This window comes from Prosopis cineraria, unplaced genomic scaffold (genome assembly GCF_029017545.1).
Source record: "Prosopis cineraria cultivar Desert tree isolate PC_DT_omini unplaced genomic scaffold, ASM2901754v1 PC16, whole genome shotgun sequence".
In the NCBI taxonomy this organism is placed as follows: domain Eukaryota; kingdom Viridiplantae; phylum Streptophyta; class Magnoliopsida; order Fabales; family Fabaceae; genus Prosopis; species Prosopis cineraria.
Window position 1 is genome coordinate 569963 of NW_026555347.1, and position 20595 is coordinate 590557.

At 47.1% G+C, this 20595-nt stretch overlaps 1 protein-coding gene and 1 non-coding gene across 2 annotated transcripts; one reads left to right on the top strand and one right to left on the bottom strand.

The window, feature by feature from the left end:
• Positions 1-306: 306 nt before the first annotated feature.
• LOC129294853 (NADH-ubiquinone oxidoreductase chain 4-like) lies at positions 307-14417 on the bottom strand. The gene is given in 5 exon segments (XM_054933343.1): positions 307-431; positions 6957-7379; positions 10543-10586; positions 10588-11142; positions 12570-14417. Coding segments are annotated over 5 exon segments (1575 nt in total). The 5' UTR covers positions 13031-14417; the 3' UTR covers positions 307-339.
• Positions 14418-16258: 1841 nt separating this feature from the next.
• On the top strand, positions 16259-16332 carry TRNAD-GUC (transfer RNA aspartic acid (anticodon GUC)). The gene has a single exon. It is a non-coding gene; the product is annotated as a tRNA-Asp (tRNA).
• The last annotated feature ends 4263 nt before the right edge of the window (positions 16333-20595 follow it).

The following is a 20595-nucleotide window of genomic DNA, read 5'->3' on the forward strand; positions in this document are numbered from 1 at the left end:
AAGGGGACTTTATCATGATCTTACGAATCTACAACTCTCTTTACTGAGCGAGACTCTACCCAGATCTAAAGAATTCGCCAAAGAGCCTTCTTCTAACTAGGAGAGTAAGCAAGCTACCGGAAGCGAAGCTTCTGGCTCCCCCTTTGAAGCCTCCGGCTCCCTCCTTTTCGTTCTACTTAGGTGGAGCAATCCGAACTCTCGACAGAATATAAAAGAGGTTTGTTTTTATTCCTATGTAGACACCTCAACGAACTCATGTGGACACTCCTCCGCCCGAGGACAATCTCTCAAAAATACACATTAAGATGTTGACCCGTTTTTCTTTTCTTTGCTGATTCCTCAAAGATGAAATTTGCCATGTTGCACTAAGTTACTTACGGATGTATGCATGCGGTCCGGGAACACTTTGGGGTGAACACCCATCCGAACAAGTAGGGTCAATAGTTCAGCATTTAGGCCGTAACATTTAGCAACAAAAAAATCTTTAACCCAACAAGTGCTCTCCGAACCAAGCTAGATAGTCTCCTATCACTAGGCTCACCAACCAACCTGGACTTTGATTCTTTTTATTCCTACCGGATATCAAAACCATAAGGATTGTTTCCACCAGCCATGAGTTTCCCATATGACATAAGCGCTCTTGGGTGGGCTGGGCCATTCCATCAAATCTTTGAGAAGGGGCCCAATCTCGTGCTCGACAAAACAGAAAGTATCATGGTACCTAAAGTCAAAATCCCTGTTTTGAGATTTGCTTTCTATATCCGCCCAAAAATGAGTTAAATTGGTCAGAAAAAGGTCCCATTTTTTGACGTTTTGATACCCTTTATATATATCTATTTTTTAGTTCCTTTTCCAGGCTGTCTCTAACTGTTTTATAACAGTCACTCTCCAACTGACACAAACGTTCTTGCATTCGTTCCAAATCTTTGAACTTTTGGCCTAGTCCGCTAAGTTTCTCCCCCAGGGCTGAAGCGCTTTGAGGATTGCTTTCTTGTGACTGGTCAATCGCCTCGCGGAGTCGTTCAAAGTCTTGGATTGCTTGCTGAAACGCCTGTTTTAGGCGCAGTTTTTCTTCTTTAAGATAAAGGAGCTCCTCCTCGGGTGAAGGCCCAGGCTCATCACCTGGCCTGTTTAGATCGAAGGATCGGGCAGGCTCCTCCTCTTCTGGCGGCATGTTGAGGTCAAAAGGCGGTCGTGTCGAAGAGCTCGGACCACTTCCATCCCCTCGATCCACTTTTCCAGCCAGGCAAGTTCGGGAACATAACCTAGCAAGAAAAAAACACCGCAGAAAAATAAATAAGGGGATTAAGGCTTGCTGTTTTCTGGGGAGGCTATCGTTAAAAAAGAACAGTCCAAGAAGAGTCCAAAAATGCATAAAAACGAAGACAAATAACCAGTATGGGATTACCCATATAGTAGCTAAGTCACCAGGGAATGACTTAAACCCCAAAAAAATACTGAAAAAAAAGTCAAAAATAAAAGGAATAAAAAGGGCCCACCCCTCGCGCTTCTCTAAGCTTAGAAAGATGATGCAGGCCCCGGGCGGCTAGCTTAAATAAATAAGAGAAATAAAAATCTTCAAAGCGTACTAATCCAACAAATGTTTGAACGAGGAGAAGAAAGAAAAAAGAAAACATATGTTTTCTAAGGGTCGAACTGTATTTCCCCCAAAAAAATGAGAGAATAGAGTATGCTAGTTGTTGAAAGGCGAGGAAGAATCCCCACCTCGCGAGCGCCTCATCGAGACAATAAAATAAGAAAACTATTTTATGGGCATAATTAAGAGGAAAAAAAAAGATCACCAAAAGGAAGCAAAGAAGAACGAAAGAAAGGACTCCTCCATCTACGCCTTGAAGATAAAGACTAAAGAAAAGGCTGAAGAAAAAGCATAGAAGGAGTAAGTGTCTTACCCTTTCGTTTTTTTCTTTTATTTTAAAGTGAAATAAGAAACATGTCATTTGTGCCACAACCTGCAGGGGATTCACTAAATTCCCCTTTTCGATGTCCGGAAACATAAGTTTGTAGCACCAGACAAAAAGCAAAAAACCCGCTAAAATAAAGCCGATTTGCATAAAAAAAAGGAAAGTTTTCCCTTTTATGACTTTTAGCGTGAAAGAGATTATAGCAAGGGGCGGACAATAAAATAAATAAACTATTATAACAAATAAAAAGAGAAGAAGAAAGCCAGGCAAAGCAAAGGCACATGCAGCTCCCGCCAAAGCAAGAAAAGCTGAAAGAATCGATGCTCCGCCCACTCGTAATACGCCCTGAAGAATTCCTACCAGCAGACTTCCCTGTACTCAAAGTGAATTGTCTAAGTGCTCTCCCCTCTTGGCTTTTTCTCATTGTCTATCTCGCGATTCCGTCCGAATTTGAGCTCCTACTCCTGCTCCTCCTTTAGGATAGGATCGTCGTTGGTCCTTCTTTCACTAATGATCTCACCATTTTCAGACAAAGATGCCCCTCGCGCAGGCCCCTAGATTAATAAGGCGATGCCCCTATCAGATAAAGGCGAAGCGAGAGGAACAAGCAACGAGCAAGAAAACTAGGCAAGAAAACGAGGCGGGGCAAGAAAACTAGGCAATCAAACTAAAGCAGCAATCAAACTAAAGCAGCAATCAAACGGCTGCAGCAAGAAAACGGCTGCGCGTACTAACGCGCAACGGCTTTCGCTAACGGGCGCTAATTCCGTTGCTTGTTCGTACTAACGCCTTAAACTAAGTGGGGGCTTTCGCTAACGGGCGCCTTTATTCGTAGCGGGCTTGTTCGTACTAACGCCTTAAACTAAGTGGGGGCTTTCGCTAACGGGCGCCTTTATTCGTAGCGGGCTTGTTCGTACTAACGCCTTTACTAAACGTTAGCTTTCGCTAACGGGCGCTAATTCCGTTGCTTGTTCGTACTAACGCGCAGCCGTTTTCTTGCTGCTTTAGTTTGATTGCTGCAGGAGTTTTCTTGCTTGCTGAGGTAGGGTGCTGTAATAAAATTTTACATACAGCAACCACTGACTCATCCATGACCGGAGGCACGTCCATTCTAAGAACTCGAAATTCTCGGAGTGAGTGAAATACTCACTACCGGGTACTTTCAAGTCCTTCATCCAATCTCTTAACCGGGTTATCATCAAGCCGATCAAGGAATTAGATATAGGCATGCCTCGTCCCAACCACCAAGTAACAGGCAGTCGGGAGTGGTCATACAACGCCAAAATTCTCCTCATTCGTAGAAGAGGGCCACCTGGCAAGGGTATTAAAACCCACGCCACCTACCCGGTGTCGACAATCGATTGAATTTCGATTTTTTTTTGATATATCGACATCAGTCCATAAGGGTGGTGAGCTACGAGGAGGGCCCGCATCGAGATAGGAGAGACATCAATTCTCCCGTCCCGAACACGGAATCTCTTCGCAAACTCACAACATCCCTTATGAGAGATTCAACTCTTAGGTAGGGAAATGGTGACACCTATCTCTTCCAAAAGGAGTTGATAGGCTTTGGCAATCTGTGAGTCAGCTATAACTATGTCATCCCCAAGGATGGCATAGTTATAGAACTTCCTCCCTGGGTCCGCCTTTGAAAGTAGGATCAAATGTGGGAATCTCAACCAACCCGGCCCGCTTCAGACATTTGTTTCCTCCCGCCATCCATGTAATGTAGTTCAGCGCCTCTACCACCTGCCTCTCCCCGAGAAACTTACTCCTCATCTTTTGACTGACCGGGGAAGATCAAACACTTCAATCAATGTGAGATTCGTTAATGCCTCACTGAAGAATCAACCAGAATGCTTTCCATGGCCGACCCACTCCCCTCATAAAACACATTACCGATCGAGCTAAAAAATGGAATTGCACAGGATTCGTTGAAACTTAGTAGAGTGCTTTCAGAGTTCAAGGAATCGTATAAGGAAGACAAGACTCTATCCCCTGTCTTCCCTGCTCTCAGTCAGTCCGGTCAAGCAATCAAGGAAGCAAGCAACCCCTCAGTAGGGTCTGTCCTTTCCTTTCTTTTCTCTACGAGAAGAGGATGCGCACTGTAGGTATTCAAGAATCGCTTTTGGTCTATAGTGAAAGTAGGAATTGAATCTCATATTAATGAGATCGTTCTTCCGGAGAGTGAAGATAGAATTTCTTATTTATTGGTTGAGTCAGTGCGGTCTCATTCCTCGCATTCCGGGCAAGGAAGATCTCTACGTACTTGTCCAGTCCAGGACAACTGAGATCTTCCGGTCTGCGTGCGTGGGAGCAGCTCAAATAAAGAAAAGTCTGGTCTGGTCTGAATTCAGGCCCGGCCCGCCCGTCTGCTGCTAGATCCGGGAATGGCGCCAGGCGAGGGCGCCGCTATGCCCCGCTGCTCTGCTGCGGCCGGCCCCCGGACTATGCAAAAGAATCGAGGCCGGGGGGTCTCGCCCATAGTGGTTCCCCCCCGCCTTTGGTGATTGACCAAACAAATAGGCCTATATGCCCCTTAATGAATCGAATGGTCCTTCGACCCCTTCCATTTGATTCCGACGGCCGGCATAGATCTCATGAGACCCGCCCACTATTACTACGAAAAAAGCCCTGCCTTTTTCCTTCGCTACTAGGAGAGTCAGCAACTTCTATTAGCGCCGGACCTTGAGTTGAATTGATCGTGTCATGTGCAACGTCCATCAATGATGGTTCATTAATGTCCATTGATTTAGACTCCTTCTCCCTTCCCAACTACGAATAAGATCGAGAGGCTCGGAGATCTCGAACGAAGTGAAGTGAGAGGCATGAAGTTCTCGCCTAGACTAATAGGGCAAGCAAGGAGCAATCAAGCAAGCAAGCAAGCAAGAAAACGGGGCGGGGCAAGAAAACTAGGCAATCCAACTAAGTGGGGGCTTTCGCTAACGACTTTATTCGTAGCTGGAACAAGCACCGGACTTAGAGATAGATAGGGGCAGGATAAGGTGCTAGCGCGAAAGCCCTAGTCCTAAGGGCGCGTTAGCGCATCCGTTTTCTTGCTGGGTACGAAGTATCTCTCCCGTTAGGGAGAGGAATGAAAGAGCTCGAGCGAAGCGAGAGGAGCTAAAACAGCCCCCAAAAACCAAGAACGAAAACGGAAGCCTTTCGATTCACTCCCCACTCTCTCAACAATAAAGCTCGAGGGCGAGCTTTATTGTTGAGGGCAGGTCGGCCGGGTCTTTCCCTGTTGTTCTGTTCCCGCCACGAGAAAGACGCACAGAAGAGGTATGCCCAGCGCACGGAGGATCCTTTGAGAGTGTCTGTTGTCTCGGTAGGGAACTGTACGATCTTTTCCCCTATTGTATTGAATCAATAAAAAAAAGAGGTCAGTGCTACGGCCCTCTATTGTTTGATCCAATATTGACCGGGGACGAGCCCCGACTTCCATAGGTCCTTGGTTTGACCTCCCGTAGTGGTCCTTGCTTTTAATAAAGCGGAGCGGGGCCAATTTCTCGTACTTGCTCAGTGTACCCCCCTTTCGTCGAGTGCACCGCCCGGTTCACTGGGCTGTTGGCCTACCAAGCACTTGCCCGCTGCTCCTGCCGCCCGCCAAGCGGGCGGAGCGCTCGTTATCCTTACTGTTCTCTCTGCCGGGGCCCCCTCCCATTGCTCTAGCCATAAGCTATGGCAGCTCCAGCTCGAAACCACAGGGGCCCGCCCTGCGAGGCCAGAGTGGGCTCAGCGGTCAGGTCAGCCCCCATTCGAATTACGTTAGGGGGTCTTTCGCTTTTGCCAGATCTAGAGAGATACTACGAGTCCTCCGTCCCTGATTCCATCGCCGCGGCCATCTGGTTCACCGGTACTACCAAAAAGTCTCATGCTTACGTTACTGTTACTGATGGTTTTATTATCTTTTTCCACGAAGACCCCGGTCGTGCTTCTGGTTTCCATTCCCATCATCATATTGATGATAAATCTCCTCGCGCTCTGCCATAAGAACTTGGAGTCCGTATCATGGTGAAGGTAAGGTAACGCTGTGATTCTTGCTCAAAAAACAGACCGAACGCGTTCGAGTTATTGGCTCGTCCAACCCGGCAGCATTCATGAGTCGCTCGTTCAACTGTCCCTCGGAGACACGGTCGAGAAGTACCATGCATGGTTGCCCCCCGTCCTTTCTTGCTCTCGGTCCCACCCAGCAAGATACGGCTCAGCCAAAAAACGTGAGCAACAAGCAACGGATTTAGCGCACTAGCTTAACAGCCCTCGAGCTAACGCTCGAGCGACCCATTACGTTAGAAGGCCTCTCGCGTTGCCTTTATCTGATAGGGGCGGCGTAGCACGTTGCGCGTTAGACAACAAGCAACGAGCAAGAAAACGGGGCGGGGCAAGAAAACTAAAGCAGCAAGAAAACTACGCAAGAAAACGGCTGCAGCAATCAAACTAAAGCAGCAATCAAACTAAAGCAGCAATCAAACGGCTGCAGCAAGAAAACGGCTGCGCGTACTAACGCGCAACGGCTTTCGCTAACGGGCGCTAATTCCGTTGCTTGTTCGTACTAACGCCTTAAACTAAGTGGGGGCTTTCGCTAACGGGCGCCTTTATTCGTAGCGGGCTTGTTCGTACTAACGCCTTAAACTAAGTGGGGGCTTTCGCTAACGGGCGCCTTTATTCGTAGCGGGCTTGTTCGTACTAACGCCTTTACTAAACGTTAGCTTTCGCGCCAGAGCGCCTTTATTCGTAGCGGGCCGTTGCTTGTTGCGTACTAACGCCTTTAGTTTGATTGCCCCGTTTTCTTGCTTGCTAGCCGCACATACGTTTTCTTGCTCCCCTGCGCGAGCCTTATTTTCTTAGTAAAGTAAAGCTTTGGCTCCCTAAAGACTAAAGAAATGGATCAAAAAAGGGGGGACTTCTGCAACGGGCTATGCCACCCAAACCAACTGAGGGAAGTCGCATCAGCCCCATCGCAAGCACCTACAATGTCATGATCACATTGGTTTACCCTTTTTTCTTTGGTAGTTCAACGGACGGTCGCCCCTCCAACAATAAAAGGTATAAATATGGAAACTTCTCTGCCATTTGGATCGGAGAATTTATGGAGGAAATCGGGTTTTAAATTTCCAGAAACCACACGATTATATAGCCAAAGGGAATACGCCGCGCCTAAAATCATCCCAAGCGCTGCTAATGTGGCTACTAAGCTATTTCTTTGGAAAGCTCCTACTGAGATGGGAAATTCCCCGATAAAGCTGCTAGTACCAGGTGAACTCATATTGGCCAAAGTGGAAGAGAAGGAAATGGTAGAGAGATTCGGCATGGTGCTCACTAAACCTCCGTAATATCTAACAAGTCGAGTCTTATGTCGGTCATATAGAACACCAACACATAGAAAAAGGGCTGAAGGAACCAGTCCATGACTTAACATCGGTGGAATGCTACCTCCAATTCCCTGTATGTTCGATAGAGCCAAAGATTCCCCCCCCCCCACTGATCGGAGTACGTACGCCGATTACCCCCCGAACCGTACAAGATAGTTACCGCCTATCATACGGCTTTCTAACTTCACTTTTTTTTTCTGGTCGTTCCGCTCTGTCGATCGATGGTAGTATAAGAGATCTGTAACCCCCCGAAATTTTTTACATAAAGGTTCCTGCTTTCTACCCATAGTTAGCATGTATCTCCCCGGGTCATACTTGAGTATCACATCGTAGACCCCCACCCCAACTCTATCTTCCTTATCAGTGAACCGGAAATAGTGCATAGGTACTCTTCAATGCAGCGGGGACGAGACGACGTGACATACTACGATCACGTACAGAAGACCTTCGGCTCGGCAATATGGAACCTCTCAACAGCTCTCGTTCCTTTATGAGGTCCTCTCGGGATAGGTAGGCCCGGCCCAAGCCTTTCCCCTCCCCCCGACCGCTGGGATTTTGCTTTCCTTATCTACGTGCGCACTGCGTCAGCACTGGCGAAAAAGAGGTCGGCTTTACTGAAGAAGAAGGGGCGGGCCGGGTGCTTGTGGGCCCCCTCTGCAGCAAGTGCTTGTTGGACCCCCACCCCCGTTTCCCGGGAGGGGGCCGGGCTGTGTCTCCCCAGCGGCCGGCCAGTGGCGGCAGAAAACGAACTCGGGGGGGCTCCGCGCGGTTCGCGTTTTCTTGTGTTGAGAGCTTCTCATTCTCTTATAGAAGCTCGCGTCCACGCCGGGCCCTTCGGGTGTCATATTTTGGCCGAGTTTACCGTACCTCCGGCCCTTATGTTACGCGACCCGTAAGATTTTGTTACGTTCCACCGCTGTTACGCCAGAAATAAAAGGTTCCACACGAGCTCCCGTTCTGCGGCGTGGTGGCAGGACCGATAGGGGATTGGCTCCGGGTGTAGATAGGGTCAAATCCGTAGGAGTCATGCAAATACATAGGCCCCTTCCCCTCTCTTTTAGATGAATGGGGTGGTTTATTTAGAAGGCGTTTTCCGATCTACGGTCCCTCGGAGCGAGGGGTTAGGCAGGTAGTATGGGCCCTCTGACTTCCAGCTATGTGTTGTGCGGCTCCCGCGAAGCGAATGAAGGGAAGCTCGAAGAGCTTACGGGTGAGCTTACGCTTACTCTCAGCCTCTTTGATTGGTAGGCGGGCGGGCTAAGCCCCCTACTTAAGATTCCATTCATAAGGGTCATTTTCTGTTGTCGTGACGCTTTGGTTAGGCCGACTACTAGACTACTAGAGGCTACTTCTAGCTTCTATGGGGGCCTTTCCACTTTGTTGGTGTGTAGTTCTTTTTTGTATTGGTACTGAATGAACATATCAAACAAAGGCGAGCAGTATAAGCCCTTCTCCGGCCTGGGAAAAGCAGCGAACTCTAGAAGCTAGGGCGTTGTTCACCTTTTGACACGAACACTATTCCGTTCTCAGCGGAAACCCGCCTTAGAGATTGAACGTCGACTTATCTTATTGCCGTTCAATCTAAGACAGCGCTGATAGCTTGTAGTGAACAGCCCCCTTATTTATGAAACCAACCGAAAGAAAGCAGCCTTTGGTACTTAACTTAAGTGGTTAAGGGAAGCCTTGCTACTTTGTTTGAAAGCCGTTTGCTTGTTGCCAAACCCTTCGCCTTTCTTTTGAATCAAAGTAGGTCGGGGGAAGCTACCGCTTATACGACAGCTCTGCTTCCTCGTCTTGCTTCTGGCAAAGCTTCTACTTTGCTTGCTTCTCTCGCGCTTGGCTTGCTTGCGCGAAGGCTTAAAGTCCTTTTCGCTAGGTCCAAAAGCTTCCGTCAAAGCGAAAGATCTGATCCAACTGAAATCCCGCATATATATTGAGCGCAGCGGATATGCGGCTACGGCTAGGCGATCATATCGTGCCGTGCCATAAAACCATTTTATATGTATAGAGAGATCCCCTTGATATACAGATAGAATAGATGTTCATGGATAGACAGACATTCCATTGATTCTTAGTTTTGGGGCTGAAAAAAGCTCGTCGATCAAAATGAATCATTCTTATGGTCTCTCTTCGCCCCCCGCCCCGAAACTGACCCACAGCACAGCGCCCATTCGCTTCGCGCGCGGGAAGGCAACGAAGTTCAGTTCATGAGACCGCGGCGGAGTGGAGCAGCCGCGACACTTCGTGTCGCCTTACCTTAGCTGGATCTCGCTGGTGCCACCTAAACGGTAGGTAGGCGACGGATGTGTGACGTTTGGAGTTGTCGTTCGTGCACCTGTCCCCAATGGAAGAATGAGTGATCCGTTCCCCTGCGGATCATGGCCTTACCACTCGGTCCCCGATGGCCAGCGGGGGATTCGGTATAGCAGCTTACGCCCGTTTGCGCTGCGCGTTCCCGCTGGACTGGACACGTGTTAGCTGTAGGAAGTATGGTTCCGAAAGTGACTTCGGTTCGCCAGTTCAGGCTCAACTCCTCGCTTTACGTTAGCGGACCTACAGGTCGGGCCGGGGCTCTGCGCTCTTTCTTTCTGTGTGGGACGATGCCGGGGAGAGAAGGGAATGCGTCGAGGCGGCGAACAACAACAACACAACTACATTTTGTTTTCATTTTCCCTCCATCCATGAGATGAGCCCAGTGCATTGGACCGATGGATAAGAGAACTGAGCTGGCCTAAACTTGGGCGCTCTACGTACGATGTAGACTCCATCAATCAGATACATATCGATTTCTTTCTGATGGATCAAGAATAGATAGTTGTCTTATCAATAGATAGAAATAGGAGATTTCCCCTTATTATTGATGGATTCCCTCTCTATCATTCCTACTCTTTCGATCTATCAGAACGGATCAGGCTATCTATCAATCGATTTGAAAATAGCACGTTCATCTCGCTTTTCGTTCATTTCCGCCACGCCAACATAGCCACCATAATAAGAAGCAGGCGAAGCAGCTAGAAGCTGACGCTTCTAGCCCTTGAATTCTTATTCACGAATGAATTGGGAAAGCCAACAGAAAGATTCGATTCTGACTTCGTAGAGCCGGTGCTGCTGTTGCCTGCGCGTAGGGCCCACTCCCGTCCCGGGGCGATAAGGGGCTTTTGTTTTTGGAACAGACGGCAATGTTTTGCTGACGCCTTGAATCAAGCTTTTGTTGCGACATGCTATGTTTTCTCCCCCATTGCTAGTAGGTGGATGGGTCGCACGCCCGGCACACATGTTTTGGCCTTGTGTGTCCATAACTAAAAATAGGTGACCTAACGGCCGCCGCCCGACTAAACATACCAATAGTCACCAGATTCATATGGGCTACTGAGGAGTAAGCAATGATCTTCTTAAGATCGATCTGTCTTGAAGTGGTCAAGGAAGTATATATTATAGCAATCGCGCTTGGAGTATAAATGAAAGGAGTGGAACAAAGTGTCGCTTCGGGAAACATGGGTATTGAAAATCTTAAAAACCCGTGGGTTCCCAATTTTGAAGGAATTCCTGCCAAGATGACGGATCCTGCCGTAGGTGCCTCTACATGAGCTTCGGGTAACCAAATATGAACTGGTACCATAGGCACTTTGACGGCGAAAGAGGCGAAAGAAGCAATCCATAGAAAGATTTGGCGCCGCTCACTAAATTCTGTGGTTAATGATATTTGTAAATCGGTGGTCCCTGTTTGGAGAAGAATCAACAGAATAGCTAATAGCATAAAAACAGATCCAAGTAAAGTATAAAGGAAAAACTGATATGCTGCCTTGATCTTTCTTTGTCTCGAACCCCATACCCCTATAATAATGGTAGAGTAAGGGGTGGCCCCAAAGCGGAATTGACCGGTGGTGGTTGGTCGAAGCTCCAGTAGGTAGCCACTCCCTTCTCAGGGAACCGTACGTGAGACTTCCGCATCATACGGCTCCGTCCCGAGCTTCCGTCGTCGGCCCTTGTCATTAGACCACTATCTATGCATGTATTTTCAGCCTGGACTCTCGAATCTTTTGCTTCTCGGGTGGTGGCGAACAATGCAGCTTGCGTTGCGGGAGATGCCCGCCCTACGGGCCCGGCCCGCTTCTCGCCCGAAAGAACCGCTCACTAGCTAGCCGGACTAGTGGGGGGCCCTATCTGGAGACATACTGAAAACCATGCCTTTCGAACCGCCCGTCTTCCAAATCAAAAAATGGGCTCGTTGGGAAGAAAGATGGAGTGCGGCCTGTAGAGCACATGTAACGCACAGTCGGGTTGCTCACGCAGCGGATCTCTCTCTCTCTATATATCTGTAGATATATATAGAGAGAGATGTGAAAGTAATAGCCTTATGTTATGGCCGCCCCCCGACTTACGGCTTTACGCTACTACTACTGTGATGTGAGCGGTTCCAATTGGTTTTTGTTTCCCAATTATCCTGGCCGGAACTTGTATGCAGCACTTGTACGAAGGTGCATGCATAAAGGTTTGGAACTCTTTTCTTATCTGAATCTTAAAGAAAGGACCCTACCCTATTCTCGAACCCTCTACCGAGCTTAACCCTGCCCGCATTTCCGTTTGAAGGGGGCCAAAGAAATGTCTCCACCTGCTGCCAACAGTCTTTCTTCGGAATTCTACTGAACGGGTCGATCCTCCCCTCCCGTTTGTTTTAGCAACTTATCCGTTGGTCTCCTCACCAAGAGCTCCCCGGCGACGACAGAGGAACCAACCCGCCTGCTGTGGCGGGGCGGCTTTTTTGTTTCACAATAAGACCTGGACGATTATCCCTACCCTCGGTAGCTTACGAGTTTACGTCCATCCCTGGTTGGGTACAGTTTCCTTTCGATTTCTCCCTTGTAGCCGTTACCCGAATTCGCGCAAGTGTGTCCACACCCCCCAAACAGACTTGACGAGGAATCCATTCTCGCGAACAAACACAACCCCTACACACACCTAGGAGCACCCCTTCCTGCATATCCATACAAGACCCGAGTAGGCGGGTCGAGGTCCTACGAGGTACCCACTACTCGGAGTACCATCCCAAACAAAAGGAAAAAGATGTGTCTGTCAGGTTCGGTTCGTCTTAGTTGGGTTGGGCGGGTTCGACCAGAAATGCTATGCTTACGCACAAGACTACCCCTCTTCCCGAAAGCTTCGCGGGGACTACTTTACGACGACGGACGACCGCCCGTAGGGGGTTTACTGCACAAGGCCCCTGCAGAGGAAAAGCTTTATCCCAGCGAATATAAGATGCTCAGCTCCGCACAACATAGGGATTAGCACGCTTTCGGGAAGAACATAGAATAGTAGAAGATCCAGCATGCGGAACACGGCGATCATTAGAAATTCACGAATTAGAGATGCTGTAATATACTCTTTCCCATAACTTCTCATACCAGACCAACCCACTAAAATGCAAATAGGGATCAGAAATGTGGTCAATATCACGAAGAATAAAGAGATACCGTCTATACCCAAATTCAAATTTATGTTTTCATAAGGAAGCCATCGAAGGCTTTCCACAAATTGAGATTTGGCCGTAGAAGGATCGAATTGTATCCGAGGAACAGGGGAATACAAAAAAGTAATAAGAGAGGCACACAGACCAATCAATCGTATCGGTCGTATTCTTGAATTTGGAATGAAAAGAGGAATAATGCTTCCTAGCACGGGACACAGAATAGGACCACTTAGATCAGAATAGCATTCACAGAAATGTTCTAACATAGAGTATAATCGAACATTGAAGAGATTAGTTGACAACAGTCAAAATCAAAAGATGGGCGCCTAATTCCAATACAATAGGGGTCTCTCAGTGCAAGCAAGTCAGCTGAACACCGTGATTGATGAGTGAGTGGGTAGGTGGGTTAGGTGCACCTCTCGTCCAGTGGGAAGTCTTGAGGCTAGTCTCCTCCCCCCCTTTTTCTACTTTTCCTCTCTCCTTTTGTTTGTGCTTCTACCCGGGCTTTTCATTTTTATAGATTTCTAGAGACCCGAGGCAATTTTTCTAATAATTTATGTAGCCCGAAAAAAAAATCCAGGATGACGGCTTTCATTCAAAAGACGAGTAAGGGACGGGGAGGGGGAGGCTCCCGAAACCAAACGAGAAACGACTAGAAGGAACATAGGAATTAGCACCATTCCTATGAGTGCTTTTGTCTCGAAAAGCCAACCGGGCAGGCAGCCCTCTCTCTCTATCTCGGTCTCGGTTTAGCATCATATATCGATCTGGAGAAAATTTGGATTGGTTGTAATGCGGATTAAGGAGCTGCTCCTCCATGCTGTGGCTGTGGAGGTGGGGGCTGTCGCCGCCTGATAGAGGCGGAAGCCGGGGCCACCGGAGCTATCTGCGTCGAGTGTGTCGATTGAAAAAGGAGGGGAGACAACTCAAATGCCAGCGAAAAAATCGCCGTTCAAAATGCAATTTTTCTAAGATTCATTGCTCGATTTTGCATGCTCTGCTCCCAAAATGCGGAGAGACTTTCGAGGGCAGATCCGGGTTGGTTGGTCCGGAAAGTCATGGGAGAGGCGGGCTAAGTGAAAAAAGAAATAATATACTGGTGCTACTATAGAATCTTATGAATCACGCACGGCACACTTTCTATATCTCCTCCGTATACAAGGTGAACAGCTTACAGCACAGCGTGTTCGCCACCACACCGGCTGGCTAGTGCATTGGCCTTACCGTAATAGGGCCGAGAAGTATGACCCTTCGATTATAACGCCCCATATCTCGTGACACGCGGAGCGTGGCATTTCCTTTTATAAAGTCAGTATAACTTCTAACCAAAAGAATCATTCTTTATTTTATGAAAAAAGTACCATTCAAAGAGTGCATTGCCTCTTTGAGTGAAGAAGAGAAGGGCTTTGTATAGACACCCTTGAGCCATGTTCGTCGCCCTAGGCTCACCATTATTTCATTTCATTCGATTTATTGGTTCTAGCTCCAAAGAACATATACATGGAGCTATGTCGACTTATGTACGTCTCGTTGACCAAACGATCAGGTATACCACGCCACGTATCATCCCCTCTTTCTATAGAATAGAGGAGAGATAAAGAAAAAGAAAAGATATAGCGATCGTGCCGTAAGACCTTGTTCGTTTCTACTTGACGTTATTTTCCTCGGTTTTTTTACATTACATAAGGCCTTTAGGGCTTACTTAGCGCTTGCGCTAAGGATCTAATCAGAGTCAAACTTGGATTTGAAAAAAAAAACCTTTCCGCCGGAATACAAGTGTACTCCTTGATCTTTAGTAAAGGCGGATTAAGCCAAAAAAAACATTTTTTTTTTCGAAAAAAGTCTCAACGTCCTCGTTGAGAGTCGCTCTGCGAGACGTCCAGTAGTCTCTGACTTGGTCTTCGAATCGTAAGTTTCAGCCCGTTCCCAGCGCTCTCAGGTTGGCCCTTCTACTTGACTAAGTAGTATTCTACTCGTGCAGTGGGTGTATGGGCTAGCCCCTGGTGCGGTCAGCTATGATATACTATTTTTCTTTCTTCTTTAGTAAGTTCATCTACAACATCTGGTGGTGCCCTCGTGGGCACGTTCCTCTCTGGGTCGGTCTGGTCTAATCGAAGTCAACTGACTCACATGGAATACGGGGTGAGTTTTCACCGAGCTGATCGCTTGAGTCTATAGGCTACCTCTCCTATCCGCTTCTCTACAAGGTCTACTTTCTTCTTCCTTCAGACCGGGCCAAGCCTTTAGGTTGTTTAAGTAGGTGGTTTGGGCTAGGTCGTTGCGCTCCTGCCACGTCTTGGCAAAGTAGGCTGATGGGCAAGCCCCCTCCTGCCGCAATGGTGTGGGGCGTCAGAGGCTGTTGCCCCGTGGCCAACTCGAAGGGGCTGAAGTTCGACGCAGAGCTTTTTGGTTGTTAATTTATAGCAGCACTGAGCAACATCCAACAGCTCCAGTCCTTCTGGTTGGTTTGCACTAAAGTGCCTTAAGTAGCCCTCGAGGAGTCCGTTTATTCTCTCTGTCTGAGCTTTCAAAGATATACCGACCGTAGGTATCTTACTTACCATCAGATACCGACAGTCGTCTTCTAACATTACCGACCTTTAAATATCGGGTTTTCATCAATTTCCCATAACATAAAAAAAAGCTCTTTTCATCATCAGAAACAACCTTATTTCTGAGACCTCTTGCATTGCATTACCATAACGAAATAAAAAATCAAAAAAAGCTCTTGTGACTCGGAATGAACCTTTCTCGGTGGAAGAAAGGAATAGCGATGGATTCCTATGAAGCATTCAGGAACAAGAAGATTCAATCGGACGACGAATTCTTACGTGGTCCAAGGAAATCAAAGGTCCGCTTCCACGATTTCATCTATATCGAATCTTAATATCAGAATAGCTTATATAGTCATGATTCAATTCAGGTCCACTGACTTTTTCTTTCTTTCTCTTCGGATCTGATTGGAACATTGGAGAAGTAGGAAGACTTTGGCGGGCGATTCATAATGGGTATCTAGAATATCTATGTTCTAGGACATAAAATATGAATAATGAAAGATGAGGAGGAGTATACCCTGTAGTGACATAGCAGTTCTCCTAATCGACTACTTATCATCAGAATGAACATTCAACTTAAAAACTAATAAAAAAAACTACTCGCCAGGCGGTTACCTTTTTTTTCATATCTATATTCTCTGCTGAAAAAATGAAGACTAAGTAAGAAAGGAAAATATAGAAGCCCTTTTTTATCGGATTTGAATCGATGACTTACGCCTATTTCTTAGGGCGTTTAAAGAGCGTGACTCTACCGCTTAGTTAAAGGGGCCCATGTTATTTGATTCAATTCATGAATTAGCCCACTATTTACTGCATAATAATATATATATAATATATAGTATATCATCCGTGTCTCTGTTACAACACGGCGAAACTAAATGGTTCGAATGAAATCCAAAATCAAAAAAAGCATTTTTAGGCTGTACACCTAATTTTCCTGGGATTGTAGTTCAATCGGTCAGAGCACCGCCCTGTCAAGGCGGAAGCTGCGGGTTCGAGCCCCGTCAGTCCCGATGGATAGAAATCCAATAAAAAAATACATCAAGGAGTCAAAAAAAATCAAAAAAAGAGAGGACGAGATTAACTACCCAGGACTGCCTGCTTCTTCATGACAAGGAAGAATTGGACAAAAAGGTTTTTGCACTTGAATCAGCTGTTCGGGAGGTATCGCCTGCAGTCTCTTTCCGGAACTAATTCCTTCTAGGTTGCATACATATATAATCAGGGCTTCTTTGAAAGAAAATGCCTTGTTAGCCATTGAATCATCATCGCTTGGGAAAGAAGGGATTGTTGGATGCCCATAGGATAGAGAATAGGAAGATAAAGATCTTAACGCCCGGTTCACTTGAAGAGGCCCCTCTATTCTTTTATTTACTTTACCTGCTCCTCGATGCGGAAAATAGGCTTCGGGATACTGTTTGCGCACGAATGCATTTTTATATCGTAACAATCACTTCAAGCAGTGCTATCTCCGGATGCAAGTCCATTCTTGGACTATATTTTCGCCTTTTGATATAATGCGGAGTGGGATAGCATTTTCTATTCTTTCTTCTTGGCGGATTTGAGAGCCTTCAAAAGCTTTTTACTATCGAAAAGAGGCCTTATAGCCCGAGTCCTGGACCACCGGAATGGACAGACCGCAAGTCAACAAGCAAGAGATCCTTTCCACTTTCCAGATGCAAGAGTTGCGACCGACTAAATAAATTCGAAATAGAGGCCTATATAAGCTTACTAATAAAGGGACCACTTGGAACGACTGACAGAAGAAAGAAAAGGGGGGAGGGCACAACTAGTAGTTCCCACACCCATTCCCATTCCATTATGGATTCGAATAGCTAAGCGAAGGCTGAATTGAATGGACGAGTAAGGACGGGAATACGAGCTCAGCTCCTTCATCTCCTTCTTTATATACGTCGCCATGTTCCGATCTGTCGTTGACGGCCGATTTCAGACAAGAAGAAATGGTAGCGGGGGTCAAGGGAACGAATTCACCCGCACTTCATTCAGCTTCCGGCGATTGAGTGGACGAAGGGATCACGGTAGATTGATATATTCATAGTACCGCTCCCGCTACTCATAGAAGTGCCTAGCTCAATGGATAAGGGAGAACATCAGCGGAGGACATAGAGTGTCTTGCCGTCAGGTACGAAACTGAAAGGGCTTAGCCAACGAGTTCAAATGCTGAAAAAATAAGTGAATGAGCATTGGGCCGCTCAAAGACCATAGGTACTATGAGTTCCGGGGTCGGACAGCGAAAGAAAGAATTTTAAGCTTTAACTTAATTCCATCCTCTCCCTAGCAATCTTCACTGCTCGAGCAGCTTCGCACGTTGCTTGTTGTGCTAACGAGCGCGAAAGCTAACGTTTAGTAAAGGCGTTAGTCACGAACAAGCCAGCTACGAATAAAGTCGCCCGTTAGCGAAAGCCCCCACTCAGTTTAAGGCGTTAGTACGAACAAGCAACGGAATTAGCGCCCTAGCGCGAAAGCCCCCACTTAGTTTAAGGCGTTAGTCACGAACAAGCCAGCTACGAATAAAGTCGCTCTAGCGCGAAAGCTAACGTTTAGTAAAGGCGTTAGTACGAACAAGCCCGCTACGAATAAAGGCGCCCGTTAGCGAAAGCCCCCACTTAGTTTAAGGCGTTAGTACGAACAAGCAACGGATGAGCGCTCTAGCGCGAAAGCCCCCACTTAGTTTAAGGCGTTAGTACGAACAAGCAACGGATGAGCGCCCTAGCGCGAAAGCCCCCACTCAGTTTAAGGCGTTAGTCACGCGCAGCCGTTTTCTTGCTGCTTTAGTTTTCTTGCTGCTTTAGTTTTCTTGCTGCTTTAGTTTGATTGCTGCAGGAGTTTTCTTGCGTAGTTTGATTGCTGCATCCGTTTTCTTGCCCGCCTAGTTTTCTTGCCCCGTTTTCTTGCTGGAGAAGGAGACAAAGAAAACATTCTTCCAAAGCATACGGCTTTCTGGTCTTTGAAAGGGGCGTAATCGGAGTGAAGTCAACATGCAGAGAATTGTCCGTATGAGAAGATTCGGCTTAAGCCGGTTACGGTAAGCAAGTCGATTAGCATAGAAAAGTAGGAGAATAAAGAGAAAGAGCTCTGATAAAAAGAGAACTAGTTTCAGGGTAAGATCAAAGCTCCCGGGGCAAAATCTCCTAGGTAGGGTGTGGCTAAGCATCCTGAAGGTTCCCGTCGGCCAACCGCGGAACAGGAGCATGCTTTTCTTCGTCGTCAGCTAGCGGACGCAAGCAGAGTGGGACCTTCTCCGATAGTCTCTTTCATCATAATATGTGAAAGCTTGCCAGGAATGAAGTAGGACCCTGCGAATCGGGACTTGGTCTAGGAACACATCCTGGCCCCAATCCGTATGACTTAGAGCTCTTCTGGGGCATTCAGATTAAGTAGCCCGGACGGGCCAAGTAAGGATTGAAACTTTCCCCACCGGGGAAAAAGAAGGACGAATGAATAATAAACAAACCTTGGGGGCGAACCTTCCCTACCAACCAAGACCGACTAAAAGTAATAAAGGAAGATGACCCCTTAGACTAGGGGCACCGCCGGCTTGTTTCTATCGTAGTATATCTAGACTGGGACAACCACGGCTCCCCAGAACCGAGGCGGGGGAACCTCATTCATTCTTACGCATGCACCTGTACTCTTTATAGCATTTGCTTCCATTCCAGCCTTATCTGGACCAAGGAGGAGGCACCGGAACTAACAGACACTTCGTCCTCTATCATAGTATAGATACCGCCTGCAAACGAAATCCTCTAACGGGCGAATGTAACACCTAGCCCCCCTTTCGCATTCATCTTACTGCCACCTCCTTTTCATTAAGCGAAAGGGAGGAAGGCAGATGCCGAGTACCACAGCCACTAGGAAGCAGCAATAGACCACAGCATAGTAGATGCGAAGCTTACAAACTAATCCCCTATCCGGGAAAAGAAGCGGGTCAGCATTCACCCAAGGGGCTTACTTATTCATTTGAACGCATACAACAATTAGAGACTGAGCTAACAACTGATTACACAAACGGGGAAATACAGAATTGTTTGTACATAGGGCGCTGCTCCGGTGAGTTGAAGAGAGTAAGACACCGAGGCTTTTGTGCCTACCTAATTAGGCTTCCTTCCTAAAGTGTGGTCTAAACCGGTACTGAAGTTCCATAGACTAAAGTAAAAGACGAGCTCGGTTCCTCATTAAGAATCCGCACACAGGTGGTAAATAAGTTGGCGATTCTTACATTAAGTAGCCGACCAAACCGCGAGTCTGAGCGCCCTACCTTCCCTTCATCTGCCGGCTTGGATCTTGTATTGAGATACCTACACGACTTTCTTTCCTCTCTCTCTGCAATGGGACCTTTCACACCTTAGACTCCATTGCATCTATAAATATAGAACTATAACCTTGGTTGGCATCGACGGACTCGACTCACTAGCGAAGCGACTAACCCGAAGGGCAGCGAAGTAGCACTCATAGGTCAGCATCAGGGAAAGTACCTAACCTTACACGCTTCCCGACAGAACTGCTATTCAAGGTAAGAGTTATAATCGAAGGGAACAGTTACAAGTAGCTTTGCCCGAACTGGTCTTCTTTCTTTGACTACTGCAGTGCTCTCTTCTTCACTCTTCACACAGCAAAGGAGAATTTCCTACTCGTATAAGGATAAGGGTTCTTAGACTGACTTTCGAAAGGAAAAAAGACAAGGTCTGAGATTCTTTCTGTTGTAGTTGAGAGAAAAGCTAGCGCGGGAAACTCTTAGCTTAGCATAAAGCTTATCGAGCTGGTCTGGTAAATAAAGAAGCCCCTTTCATTGCTGCGGGTGGACAGAAGAAGTACGATATGGATTGCCAGAATTCCTTCCTATTGAAGGAAAGGGGCCCCATCTATCCTCTTTCAAAACAAGTTGCCATCTAGGCGACTTGGGAAAAGAAATTCCTTCCACCTCGTGGTTGACAGTAAAAAGATGAAAACGGAATGCCCGTCTGAAATACTTCTTTATTCTTCCTTTTTTTGTCTTGCTGAACTCTGGCTATAGATCGGATAAGTTGGCTGCTGTGGGAGCGAGTCCTTCCTTTTCTATTAATTACTCCAAGATCGAAAGGTATGAAGGATCTCGTAACTGATCCCTGGAATGTTCATCTTTGTTGCCTAAAGGAAATCCAGTTTCCATGCCAACCAGGAGCTCAAATACAAATATCGAAGGTAGGTGGTAAGATGCCTGTGGGCAAGCCCTTGAGCTACTGAAAGAAGGAGTGCCTATCAAGTTATTATGCCGA